Source organism: Perca flavescens, chromosome 2, assembly GCF_004354835.1.
Source record: "Perca flavescens isolate YP-PL-M2 chromosome 2, PFLA_1.0, whole genome shotgun sequence".
NCBI classification, from domain to species: Eukaryota; Metazoa; Chordata; class Actinopteri; order Perciformes; family Percidae; genus Perca; species Perca flavescens.
The window spans coordinates 19205545-19219860 of NC_041332.1; the positions used below are offsets into that span (position 1 = coordinate 19205545).

The 14316-nt window shown below is 40.9% G+C and overlaps 2 protein-coding genes across 7 annotated transcripts in view; one reads left to right on the forward strand and one right to left on the reverse strand.

Moving 5' to 3' along the window:
• myh10 (myosin, heavy chain 10, non-muscle) overlaps positions 1-2483 on the forward strand; it is a 76251-nt gene extending 73768 nt beyond the window's left edge. For all 3 annotated transcript variants that reach the window (XM_028604108.1, XM_028604100.1, XM_028604115.1), the window contains one exon: positions 11-2483. In XM_028604108.1, coding sequence (XP_028459909.1) covers positions 11-158 — 148 coding nt within the window. In that variant the 3' untranslated portion in view covers positions 159-2483. The remainder of the gene's footprint in view (positions 1-10) is intronic.
• A 4405-nt stretch (positions 2484-6888) lies between these two features.
• Positions 6889-14316, reverse strand: part of LOC114569625 (ubinuclein-2) — a 28714-nt gene continuing 21286 nt past the window's right edge. For 3 of the 4 annotated variants that reach the window (XM_028599606.1, XM_028599592.1, XM_028599584.1), the window contains 4 exons: positions 12155-13675; positions 11838-12045; positions 10014-10082; positions 6889-8528 (listed from right to left, as the gene is read on the reverse strand). In XM_028599606.1, coding sequence (XP_028455407.1) covers positions 8482-8528; positions 10014-10082; positions 11838-12045; positions 12155-13675 — 1845 coding nt within the window. In that variant the 3' untranslated portion in view covers positions 6889-8481. The remainder of the gene's footprint in view (positions 8529-10013; positions 10083-11837; positions 12046-12154; positions 13676-14316) is intronic. The other variant, XM_028599601.1, reaches the window with a different exon arrangement.

Consider the following 14316-nt stretch of genomic DNA (forward strand, 5'->3'; position numbering starts at 1 on the left):
TTCCAACCAGGCGTGGCGGTCCGGTCAGCAGCTTCTCCTCCAGCCGTTCGGGCCGCCGCAACCTGAATCTGGACGGTGCCTCCGGCGATATGTCGGACGACGACGCCGACAGCCGTGCCGGCGACTTCAACGAGACCCAAACTGCCAACGCCGAGTAAACGCAGAGACCCTCTCATTCCTCATTCTTCCCCCTCCCCTCGTCACTACCCACCTGTGACCTGCGCCCAGTTTTTCCCTTTTAAAAAAACAAAACGAAAGAATAATATGATCCTAGGCGTCACCATCGTCTATATTCATTTCAAACCACTGACTGGACAGAAGATTGGAGCGAGGAGCGTTTTTGGTAACGCTGGCCAGGTGCGCCTCACAAGCCCTTTTTATATCTGTTAACACTGCAGGGAAAATCCACCGCCCTCCCTGAAGTCAAGCCTCCAGTACTGGAGAGCCACAGGGGCTAACGGACTATTCTGCCTTACTCTGTTCTCCTCCGGCAAGCTGCTAGTCCTGGCTCGTCTCTCGGCCATGCTTCATCTCATCGCCCTGACGTAACCCTCCTCCCATCAGGCGTAAAGTTATCTGCTCAGCTTATTGAGAAAGTATGCATAGGTGCAAAGTGCTTTTTATACATATGAAACTGTAGGTGGTGGCTGTGAAGTGTACACACACACATCAAGTAACGTATGTGAACGCACCCCGTACTGGAAATGCAGGACTACAAGGAAACGCGTTTCAGTCTTGTGTTGTTCTAAGTGTTCTGTTCACTAGTTGTGTAAAAACCATCTCATACCCAACACACCCCTCAAAACCAGAGTCGCCGTGGCCTTCGGACCGCCACACCGGCTGCTTTTGTTGCATGAGTCTCCTTCTGTTGTACAACTGTTTGTCAGCTTCTACACTACAGCACTCCAGGAACAACTAACATCTCGGGACATGCAATAGAACACAGACTCTGAATTGAAAGTGCATTGCTGTGGGGGGGGGGGGGAAGGTATAATTTTCTCTGTTGCTTCATCTCAACTTATAATGAAGGAAAGCCTCGCTGGGTTTTAACTAGAAATGTCTTGGCTCACAAGGTTAACGTTTTGTATTGTTGACTATTTATCCTCTACTGTGTATTGGCGTGAGCTGTGAATGATGATGCTGGAACATAACTGCACAGCAAGGTGTTTGAATTTTTAACTTGAAACCAACAGGGGGAAAAGCTCTTACTTGAAGCACTAAAGTGACGCTCAGTCCATGTTTTCAATGTGACACTAAATGGTTAAACATGTTATTTAATTAGAAATGCAGGCAGATTGAAAATAGTCATATTCTCACTACATTTAAGTGTTTGTGCCAAGCCCCCGTTTGAATTATCACTACATTTGAGTCGCAGCGACGAAGCACCAGTTTTTCTGAAAAATCCTGCCGATCTATAGAAACAACTTTATTTTTAATTTTTTTAATCTGGCTGAAACAAATAATATGCTGTCTGTTGCACAATAAAAAAAAACTGTTTTAACTGTAAGGACTTACTGCTCCATGCTGGCTGATCATCCATGACCACTGTTTTGAACTCATTTCACAAGTTACAACTATTTCCTAATTCATAACTAAATTGTCATTTCTTTTGGTATTTGTTCATATTCATGTCACATTGTTTTATATTTTCATACAAATTAAAACCATGGTAATTTTCTTGTGAAGTACAAAATAGGCATGGAGACTTCTAGATTTCCGGCTACCTGGATAGGAATCTGGTTAAAAAAAAAAAAATCTAAACAATCTCACCACAAGGTCCAAGAGTACTGGAGTTGCATCGATTTGGATCCTGTCCATTGTCAATCCGACAATGTTACAGGAGAACTCCACAAATTGAGCATTTATTTGAAGGACTTCTCATCCACGCTAGCTAAAGAAAAGGTAAAAGAATACAATTATAAATTTGTGTAACAAACATTTTTTCCACCCAGATGTTTAGAAGTGTCGTTGGGATTTTAGAAATATCTTCAGAAGAGCTGTTAAGGTGTTTTTCAGAGATCGCTCTATTAATTTTTAATTCTATTAATTCAGCTCTGAGACTCAAATGTAACCGTAAGATGATAGTGAACACACTGGGGCTGGTTTCTGAGTTAGAGCCTGACTCTTCAGTCTACTGACAGACCTGGTTAAGCACGTAGTATTCACAGGGAACTGGTTATCTGAAAATAAGGTTTGCTTCTGTCCTTGAAATTTTAGCCCAAGTTCCTTTTAATAGTGTTTTTAGCAAAGTGAAGTAAGGTTCTGTTTGGAAAAACAGCATCCACCTTAAAAGTTAAACTCACTACAGAGTGAAAACGACATGCCAGGATGCCCATAGCAATCCTATCAACTTGGTGGGTCATGGATCTGCAGATTCGGATGGTTGTCTACAGCAGATTTATTTGGGTTAAGGTTACCCTTCTAACCCTTCTCCTAAATGGAAAATGGCATGTTTCTTTAAAAGTGCCTTACACACTATATAAGAACATAAGCAGCCAATGACTTCATTACAGATGTGAAAAAGAGATGAAACCAGTACACCAAGGAGATATTCAACACATAATCTTTTATTTTCTTTTTTTTTTTCTTTTGTATTTTTGCTGTGCTTCATATCATATCAGCTCTGTACCTCCGTGTTCATAATAACCTCCTAGCTAGAGTGTTGGGTCAAAATCAGTATTCCAGTATTTTAACTCTGCTACATGAGAAGCGGAGCCCTCTGCAGCTGCATTTCCCAAAATTATTTTTGTAGTAAGATGTATCTGTGTAACCACTCACAGGTGAAGCTTTGTACTGAATTTATTTTGGGAAAAGATGCTCTGCGTGGGATTTCATTTGGTTGGAAGCTTTAACATCACAAGTAGTTAACTCATATTATTATTCATCCGTCTGTGGACAACAAGGCATTCAACTGAAAATACTCTCATCATATAATTTCTTGTATAGACCTACCTGTATTTCTAGATGGTAATTTTTTGTTTTGTTTGTTTTTGTAAAAGGAAAATAAAAGCATATTCATTGTAGCTGTGGCCATTTTGGGTTCTTTTCAGGGGGGGTGGGGGTGGAGGGGGCTGGACCAGAGCTGTCAGTCAGATATTAAACTTTCATAGTTTGTAACATTGTACCGTTTCATTTTTTTATATAAAATATTTTTTCCCTCAAGACAATACTTGGTAGAATCAATTTACTGGTTTTGGTCTTTTCACTGGAATTGCTGTAAGAATGAGAACCCTTTGCCAAAGGGTTTCATTCTTACAGCAATAAGGCCTTTGGCTTTAAAAAATAAGTGACAAGAACAGGAAACTAGATATGCAGCTAACGATTATTTTCAGTATTGATTAATCTTCAGATTATTTTCTCGATGAATCACTTGTCAATCTAAATCAAAATGTCCGATAATGGTGAGAAAATGTCTTATTTTCTGACAGTCCAAGGTGACCTCTTAATATGGCCGTTTTTTTTTCCAACCAACAATTTAAAATGATAGAAAATAAAGAAAAGCAAAACAATCTTTGAGAGGCTTAGTTTGTTTTTCTGTCAACTAAGCATTTGTAGCTTTACATTAAAAAAAACTTAAATTTCCCTAAATGGTCGTCATTTGCTAAATCATTATACTGCCTAAAACGCTGGTATCGTATCGGAAGTGCTGGGGTTTATGCACGATCCGATACCACGTAATAAATCCCTAAAGAAAATCTACATTAAAGTAGTGTATGTTCTTTTTCTGTTATAACTGACTGTCAAACTGGATAATAAAAGAAAGTACTGTGGCATTCATTGTTTGTATTTGTTCACTTTTCACAAAGAGTTTAACCTGAGCCAGACCGACAACAAAGATAGAAATCATATCACATCCATACAGGGATAGTAGTATAAATTTGTTAAAACATTAAATATATGACACACTGGTATCGGATCGGTACTCCGTATCAGCCGATTCGCAAGTTAAGGTATAATAATCAGTATCGGGAAGCAAAAAATTGTATCGGATCATCTCTAGTTTTAATAAATGTCTCAGCCTTTTTTCAAATTTAAATCTTTGTTGTGGCCTTACCTGGTTGGTGACGACTGCCTAGGCCTACACAATGAGCGTGCTGCTGCTCTGATGTTCGCTGGTTCCACAACAGGCCAAGCAGAGAAGCTGCATCTCCATTTCAGCCTTGGTTTATGAGTTTGATCCTTTTCTTTAGAAACCAAAATGACACCACAGATATGGAATGCAGTTTTATTCAATATTAAATAAATGAATGAATACATAAATACATGAATAAATAAATATGCCTTTGAAATACATTATAAAATAAATAAATGAGGCAATAAATACATAAGTAATTAAATAAATGTAAATATTCCTATACAAATGAATAAATTAGTTAAATATTAAAAGGTTTTACTTTAAATTATGTCATGGCACTTTTACTTCATAAGTCCACATTTATTTTTTTCAAGAGCCTTTTATTTCATAAGTTATTTTATAATATAATTTATTTTGTTTATATTTTCGGATGGTCCGGTGAATGAATGAACACAGCAAGCAACACAATCCCTTTTTCCTTTTGAGTCTGACCATCTTAGCGCCACCTTTCCCTTTTATTTGTTGGCCTTCATCATTAGACTCTCACTGATCCCCTATATTTCTGAAAATCCTAGACATGGTTGTGAACATGAACGAGAGATCATTAAATTGACTGAGAGCCTCATGCCTATGACACGGGTGGTTTATTTCACAAGCTACAATAGCAGCAATAGCTTGCTAGCAAACTACCTGCTGCGTACCCATGCTACCTAGCTTCAACCCTCTCTGCTAGCTGCCTAGCATCCGCTGTTTTGTGTTGGAATAAGAGGCTGCTGCGGCCCGCCCTACGGGTTGAGCAGAGGCTGCACAGTTTGACCAGCAGGCCGCCGGATGGTGTTGTTAAGAGCTTGCAAAGTATAACTATTATCAGACTGGCCCACGCGGCATCGAAACACAACCGGCCCACCGGGAAAAGTCCCCACTATCCCGAGTGCCACTCCGCTACTGTATGTGGAAATTTCTGTCCTCATTCATCTGGTTTCCTTCTTGCACAGCAGTCGTTTAGTTAGTGGTTCAGTTACCCCAAAATAGGTGACTGTGGGCTGTGTACAGAGCACCGCGAACTGCCGGTCATGAATTAATGCGAGATAGCCACGCCCCCTGATTTGCATATAAGAAATGGAAATAAATAGAGGGAAATAAACAAATGTGGCATTAGGAAATAAGTCTCTTGAAATAAATAAATGTGGACTTATTAAATAAAAGTACCATGAAATAATTACAAGTAAAAACTTAATATATTTAACTAATTGATTCATTTGAATACAAATATTTATTTATTGCCTCATTTATTTATTTCATGATGTATTTCAAAGGCATATTTATTTTATTCATGTATTTATTCATTTATTTAATATTGAATAAAACAGCATTCCATACACAGAGGCCTCACTTATAAAACTGCGCGTAGAATCCCAACTGAAGGAGTACGTACAAACGAGAAAATTCCCAGTATAAATCTAAATCAACTGGAATTGTTCACACGTAGATCAGCCTCACATCCCGCCCTCTACAAACCCACAGTCAACCATTGAATGCAAAGCACCTTATGCATATACATGATCCTGCTGCTTGATGGATTTTTTTAACGGTAAATTGGAAGACACAGAAAACGAGGTGCTTAGACCCTAGACCATTGTCCTGAGCACGCTGTAGGACTTGCCTATAGGCCACCAAAAAAGAACCAAAATGGGGATCTTCGAAATTGTAACTTTAAAAGAGAACGAAACAAGTTTGTTTGAAAAAAAAAAAAAAAAAGTCTAGAAGTCTTCATGAAAACCACCTGTTTTGTTTAATTTCATATTTGACACACAAAAATAATCTACAAAAGACCAAATAAGTAACCAGTTAACCACGTAATGTCATTTTTATCCTTCCCGAACCCCAAAGAAAGCACAATTTATAAGATGTCACCCACTGCTCCAGTCACAAGACTTCACAATGACATCCTGAAGGACCGCACGTTGACACTCATGGGCTTACAATGGGAGATGTCCACACACCCACACACACCCACACACCCACACACACACACACACCCACCCACCCACACCATCTAAATGAGCTAACGTTACAGAACAATCTTTGGCGCCGTTCTCGGTGCAGCTGGTCAGTCAGACTCACATGGAACTAGTCAGGGAAGGACAGCGAGAGATTCAGGAAGAACGGTTTTGTTAACGGAGGTATTCAGCCGTTGAACTAGCTAGCAATGGCCCTAACCGTTTCTATGGGAGTGTGACTTTGTTGGTGTTCAGCTCGGCCTCTGAACTCACCAGAAACTATTTTTGTAATTTCTCTCTAGTTCCTGTATGTTTATTCAGTAGATGCATAAACACACACAAGAAAAAAATAAGTCTCGAGTGACATACATAGACTGTAAAAATAGTGACTCCACTAGTTGCAAAAAGAAGTCTGTTTCTATAAAAGTCAATGGAAAAATGACTATACTTTTCACTTGTTTTATTACTTCAGTAAACATTTTCATAATAACATTATGACCTAAATCACTACTTTCAAGTATTTAATACATCATGATGTTCATTTTGTAAATTATTTATTTTAAAACTGACATTAAGGGATGCTTTAGGGGCGAGGCTACACACCGACCTGTCAATCATGGTAGAGGCTTAGCAATGCATATCAATTGATCCAATTTGAAGATCCAGGACTTAGCCAAAAAATGTGAACATCAACAACCTCTCAGTTCCTCCCCCCCCTTTCCGCTAAAGCCCAAAATGGTCTCCTAAGCCCCTCCCCCCACAAGGGAGAATTAATGTGTGTGCATGAGCAGTGATTGACACCTGCTTCATGTAGGTCTACTGGAACATAGGGTCAGTTTCAGCAAATATGACAGAAAGTTAGTTTTATAAGTCTTACCTACTGCACGTTTAATTGGAACATTTGGTCACCTAAAAAGGTCTTGTTCAGCATTATGCCAACCAAGCTAGCTAGCTACCCCTAGTTGATAACTTAAAGGGAAAGTTTGCCAATTTTCTGTACCGCCGTATGGGAAGATAAATGGTGGCAGTACATGGAGGCCCGTGTTTACTCGTGGGTAAATCTCCACTGCATGATTCGCTTCAGAAGGGTTGAAAATCGTCAAAAATAGTCACTTCCGGTAGCAAAAAAAACAAACAAGATGTAACGCCTGTACTGACAAACTTGAAGCTTCAAAATGGCAGTCCACAAACCAATGGATAACATTACGGATGCTACGTCCTCTAATTTTACAGTCTATGGTGACATCTACAAACATTCACAGAAATGCACTGACAAGTGGAGTAGAGGTTGAAAGCCAAGCGACGACTTGCACTTTTGCATTGAGCGTTTTACAGTCCTGCATAGATCTTTTTCATACTTTTTCAATACAAACTAAGGCGTTGTGTTATATTAAGTCGGTTTGAGTTATATTAAGTTGGTTTGAGTCAACAAGCAGAGAAAGTAAATAAAAAATCTTAACTCACATTAAAAAAAAAAAAAAAAAAACTAAAACAATTCAAGTAGGCTACAATCTTGACGTTTCTCCCCTCTCTCACAGGTGGCTCGTCTCTTCAGAAGAGGAGCCCAAAACTTTCGATTCAAGTCTTTTTTCCAGAAAAGGTCCAGTGTGATTTAACAGCACCAAAAACACACTGAGCAAGAGAGGGGCATCAAACTTACACTCACTCATTATTGTGAAAAGGGGATACACAGCTTTACCCATTCATACAGAATAATCTGGAAAGATTAACAGTATAATGTTTTTTTTTTTATGTACATACACACATTCAAAACAACCTCACGGCGCGCACACACACACACACTTTTGTCCCTGTGTAAATTACAAATAATTTATCAATATTAATTTAAGCTACTACTTAACAGTCATTTGTGGGAGCAGAGGTGACCAACAATACAATTTCTATGGACACAACGATTCCCAAAAAGACAGAAAAATAAAAATTCAAAACTCAGTCGGTTCTTTTTCTTTTTGTACTGCAAGAACAAGAGTCCTGTTATTCCACAATAGCTTAAATACAAATTATATTACGTAGCGTACTACTACTCTCATCTGTACCACCACCTCGCTCACACTCATTCCACAGTGATCAAGGTCAGTCATATGTAAACATGTTGACAAAAAAATTAAAATAAGCTGAACAAAACTAAAAGTGTTCTTGTCATTCACTCAGTCTTGTTCTCATACCCGGTTCATTAGAAAATACAGTTAAATTAATTCATCATTGCCACTTGTAGCGAGGATAAACGGATTCTCCTTTAGGTCCATTTTAAAAGAGGCAGTGGAGCCCCGCTCCCTCATACCACATCACTGTGTCAGTCAACCAGAGTGAAGATTCCTGTTGGTAGATGTGTCCAGGAGGCTGTGATGTCACCCCACTGGTGTCGGCCTCCTGCGCCGTTATTGGTCAGTGGGATTTCCTCTTCATGTCTCCACCTTGGCTTTGGTTCGCATCTGAGATGAGAGGATGGGAGATTTTTAGAGTGCACATATTATGACAGACAAAAAATAAAAATTAAAAATAAAATCACTTTTTCTGGGATTTGGGGTGTTATTTTGTGTCTCTGGTGCTTCTACACGCATACAAACTTGAAAAAAACAAAACATCCATGCTGTTTTGAGTGAGATACAGGTTTCTGAATATAACCTGCCTTCAGTCTCCGGGTGAGCGGTTCAAAATCTGCAGGGCTTTCTGCCAACAAAGATGTTACAGCAGTGAGATGTCTCACTCTGTAGCTAAAACAGACCTGAACACAGGGTGAAAAGAGGAGCTGCAGCAATGTGCAGTACAACAAAAATATGGTGTTTTTTGAAAATTAAACCATGTAAACCTATTCTGGTACAACCTCAAAATACAATTATGAACCTGAAAATGAGCATAATACGGGCACTTTAACAACTGATATCAGATGGTAAATGCCGTAAACATTCCTAAAAACATTCCTAAATCTTTACACTCATTCCTTGAAATAACAAAGAAGGCCTGCCTTATTACACAATCCAAAGTTTCTTCAAAACGTGTCATTTTCAGAGATAGCTCAAAGTTTGTAGTTTCTGTGGCGAAGAGATTTTGAGAACAGAGACACATAGAAAGTGGAACGTGTAAAGCCTGCCAACGGGCATGTGGCTCATACACATGATATCAGGCTTCATCCTGGAAATGTACTTCTGTTGATCCAGACTATTCATTATGTAATATTTATAATGTATACAACGTACACTGAAAGCCTTCACTCAAAGTTTAACAAGCACTGGCAACCTTTTTTTTTTTTTTTTTTTTTTTCCATGTGGAAAAGCTTTCTTCTTGTGCAATCTGCATAATACAGTAGCCCTGAGAGGCAAGTAAAAAAAACAAATACATGTGGAGATAGGTCCGGCAATGCAAGACTTCATCACACAGTGAGCCGGTGCAACAGGCTGCTGTAGAACAGGATAAGCTGTGTTTAAGTTTGTGTTCAGATGGTTCTTTAACTTGAGTGCCATGAATAATCCAGGTGAGACTGAACCGAATTCAGCCACGGATGAAGCTACATACATTCATGGTGGACAGAATTCAAACCACATGTCACTGAGACATCAACTAGCAAGTGTTTTTAATTTTTCATTATTATGCCAAATTACACAATGCAGTTTCACATGTTAAATCAGACTGCTGCTCTTAAATCAAAGAACCATCTGTACATCACAGAAAAAAAAACTGAATCCTCACTATGTATTCTGCAAACAAACAATATATCCCCGAATAACTTCAGTAGCTTTACAACATGTATCTATTGCGCTACAACTACAGGGGACAAACCCGTTGCATGCTAAACACCAAATATACTGAAGCAGGCAGGAAGTTACAGAGCAATCAACACAGCAGCCGAGCAGAGGACGACAGGTCGTCTTGACACAGACAGATGGAGGATGAAGAGGAGGCGTAGGAATGCAGATTACCTGAGAAAGCAAGCTGCAAGTGAGGAGGTAGGGCTGCCTGCGACCCTGACTGGAGACTCTTATACAGATCTGAGGAGATATGGAAGGGAAGATGAGAGGGAAAAAGGCAACAACAATAATTAGGGGGAATGTGGAAAAGATGACGGGGGGACCAGCACCAAGAGAGAAGAGAGGATCAAAGTGAGGCACAAAAGGTTGAGATGACGGACGGACACAAAAGATGGAGAGAACAAAGGAGGGAGACAGTGGTTTATAAAACAAAATGGAGACCGGACAAGAGGGACCCAGCGAGAGATGTGGAGCACAGCAGGCACAGTGGAGGTGCTGCTGGCACACTTTAGTATGAGCGCAGACATAAACATACACAAGGCTGGAATAAAAAACGCCTATGAATATGTAAATGGTTCCCATTTATTAACACTTTCTCAGCTAATCCATCCTTACTTCTTATCTATCTATCTATCTATCTATCTATCTATCTATCTATCTATCTATCTATCTATCTATCTATCTATCTATCTATCTATCTATCTATCTATCTATCTATCTATCCTGCTTTACATACACATCCTCTTCTGCTTCATATAGTGCTCAACAAGTTGAGGAAAATAATCAATTTCAATTCTGACAAATGTTGCGGTTGTGATTTAAATTGTGATTTTAAACTTCAGCCCTGTATAGTTTTAAACCAAGTTTGTACCAATCCTAGTCAAATTTATTTCTCTATGAAAATGAAAGAAAAAAAAAGAAATTGCTTGTAATGGGTTTCTTTTTGGGGGTTACATTTTGAAAAAAAAAAAAAAAACTAACCACAATTTACAGATAATTTAAATTGTTAAACTGCTTAACTACAGCTTACTACATTTGCGGGCTCTTTACAGACAGCAGAGTCGAAGTGACGTAAACTGCATTCTTTGAAATTGCAATTTTGATACAAAAAACATTCGTTCAGCCTTCTTCATCTGTATAATAACAGCTGCAAGTATATTCAGGAGGCTAATAATTAAAACAAAAACAAAATTAAATCAGGGTTAAAGAAATTAAATAAAAACAAATTCAAAAAATAAAACTAAGAATAGGAGGTGATATTCTATATTTTGCTTTTTGTCAACAAATCCCATGAAAAGACAATAAACAATGTTGAATTGATTCAACAAGTATTGTCTGTGTACCCAAAACCTGACATGGCTTAATATTCTGTGCCATAGAGGTGCATTGTCCAAAATCTATTAAAAACACATCTATGAATTCCTTTTTAAAATTATGGTACATCACCAACATTATCCTTTAAAAAGGTCCCATCATGGCATGAAAATTTCACTTTATGAGTTTTTTTTTACATTAATATGCGTTGCCCCAGCCTGCCTATGGCCCCCCAGTGGCTAGAAATGGTGATAGGTGTAAACTGAGCCCTGCTCTGCCTTTGAGGTCATAAGGAGAAAGGTTATCTCCTCTTTCTCTGCTTTGCCCGCCCAGAGAATTTGGCCCACCCATGAGAGAGAGGCATCATGGCTTTCAAACGAGCAAAGTCACGTGGCACATACTAAGGAAAGCTCTGAGACTTCAGATACAGTATTAGGGGACCGCTAAGGCCTATATAAAAGCATCCAAAGAGCACCATATCATGGGACCTTTAAAACAATAAAGGCGAGAAGTTTTACTATTACTGTTCAACTGTGTCGGTTTTGTGTCCCTTAATGTTGATGTGCTTCCCCCAGAATTATTTTGTCTTTGAGCTAAAATCACAAATATAACTCCCTTTTTTCTCTTAATCAACGCTAAGCAACACATCTGAAAAAATGCTAAAGTTGTGTGCCAACTCACCCATTAGGTCGCTCTGTGCTAGGGTGTATCCTGAGTTGGAGCTGGGGACTGAGCCCATGCCAGCGGCCCCTGGGGCTCCAGGTGGGCTGAAATTGAGCAACGAGGGGAACTGAAAGGGCAGCGAGACGGGCACCAGGCCTCCCAACATCCCAAAGCCCAGGGGCAGAGCTGAGGGGCTGCCCAGGAGGGAAGTGCCTGCTGTTGATACCTGCAGAAACAAGATGCAGTGAAACGGGAGATCAAAAAGGTTTCCTTTTATTGAGAAATGTAACAATAAAATGTTTTTGTTCAATATTGTTGTTCCCAAAGGAACTAACCTGTGAGAGGTGTGACGTTGTGGAGGACGTGGCCAAAGTTCCTGAAGCCGCCCAACCGTTTCCTGTCTTTGAGCTTTGAGCCCCGCCCACCACCCTCTGCCTCTGCCCGTGGTTGGCTGAGACTGAAGGTGCAGAAGACAGGGGAGTTTTGTCTGGGCGACTGCAAAGAGCGGATATCACTCCCTTGTTGTTGATGGAGTTGTTGGTGATGCTACTGTTGCTCGTCGTGGACTGAGCTTTCTGGCCTCCGGCGAAGCTGAAGCTGCCCTGCGTCTGCTTCACCTGCCCACCACCCGATACACTGAAGGGGGGCCGAAAAGGTTTGGGGGTTTTGGGGGAGTATTGGTGTTGCTGCTGTTGGCTAGGGATCATCTGATGGGAGAGCGGGTGTGACGGCGAGGATGACGGGGAGGGTGAGGGAGGTGGGGTGGGCGCAGGAGGCCGAGGGGTGAGCTTGATGATGGGAGAGGAGTTGCTGCTGTGGGAGGACTTGGTAAGGGTGGCCTGCATGGGCGTGATGAAGTTGGCCTGGTAGTGGTGGTGGTGTGTGTGGGATTTACCTTGAGAGGAGTGTGACGTATGGGAGGTGGGGGATGGCGAGGAGGCCACCGGGGAGGGAGGGCAGAAGGACTGCAGGCCAGGATGGGTGGTAGAGTTGGAGCGGGACAGTGAGGAGGGGGAGGAACAAGGTGTGATGCTGCTGCTCACGCTGCCATTGCTGTTGATGCCACTGGCTTTGGCACTGCTCTTGGCCAGTCCTTGAGGGGCTCCCATAGCTCCCAGCATGCCCACCGGGTTAACAAAGCCCTTCTGATGGGGGGGCAGCAGAGGAGAAGCCGTGGGAGGAGGCCGCTGCTTCGGAGGCGACGGGGACAGGTGTGGATGCATCTTGCCACTCCCACACATCACCAAGCTTGGCCTGTGATTGGATGATGACATGGTAACAATTCTCTGAGTCTGGGTTTGGCCCATGGTGCCAGATGCTTTAATCAGGCTGTAGGGGCCACCTGCAGTCCTGGAGGCCAGCGACAGGCCTGCTGCCTGCACACGAGCCAATGAGGAAACCGTGGGAGACGAGGAAGAGGAGGTAGAAGAGGAGGTTGGTAGCGTTGTTGTTGGCAAGTTCCCAGCAGACGCAGCTGCCAGCGGAGTGCTCTCCACCTTAGACAGGGAATGTTGCTGCGTTGTGGATGCGATCGAGGCAGAGAGCTGAGAGGCTGAGGGATAGTGAGGGGTGACGGGGGGAGGTGAGGAGGTGGGCATTTGCAGGGGTGGGGGCGACAAGGGACTGTCTGAGAGGCTTATGCCCTTAGATGCATTGTTGAGGAGGGCCAGAGCGTGGGAGATGGAGTCCAGAGAGGGAGCAGTCAGATCCTCATCCAGTGAGTCCGACAGACAGATGGGCTCTGGGTGCGAAGAGGAGAAGGGGGGCTGGCGGGTGGAGGTCAGAGCTACTGCGGAGGTGGGCAGAGACGAAGTGGAGGTCATGGTGAGAGGTGATTTGTGGATCCAAACACCCTCCTAGAGAACAGAAAACTTGTGATCAGTGTCAGAACCTCAGAGGCAGAGAGGACCAGGCCTTCATTTAATTTTTTTCCCCCTTTTCCACCAATGCAAACTCAAAACAGACATTATGAAAGACTCAAAATGGCGACATGCAAATAAGTAAATCCTTCAACAGGACCGTATATAAGGATGGAAAAAAATTGAATGAATTTCACAAACGAAGAAACTGTTTATAATTATGAAACATTATTTCTGTTAAACAAGTGAAACTCTGAACTGCGGAGTGGAGAGTATAACAGGACTCAAAATTCACCATGTGAGCTGTGGTAGTTTTATATATATATATATATATATATATATATATATATATATATATATATATATATATATATATATATATATATATATATATATATATATATATATATATATATATATCTCTCTGGCCTTTATTTGTTGATGTTGGCTAAGCCCCGGCTATTGTTGGAATACCAGCAGCTTTTATACGACAGTAAGATAAAAAATAACCCTCCCGCATGGAAATAATAAAATATGACACTTGAGACATCAAATACTGTAGATCTTTTTTAGTTACATCATATAAAATGAAATGTATACAAAATAACAATTCTGTCTTCAGAACTGAGCAAATATGA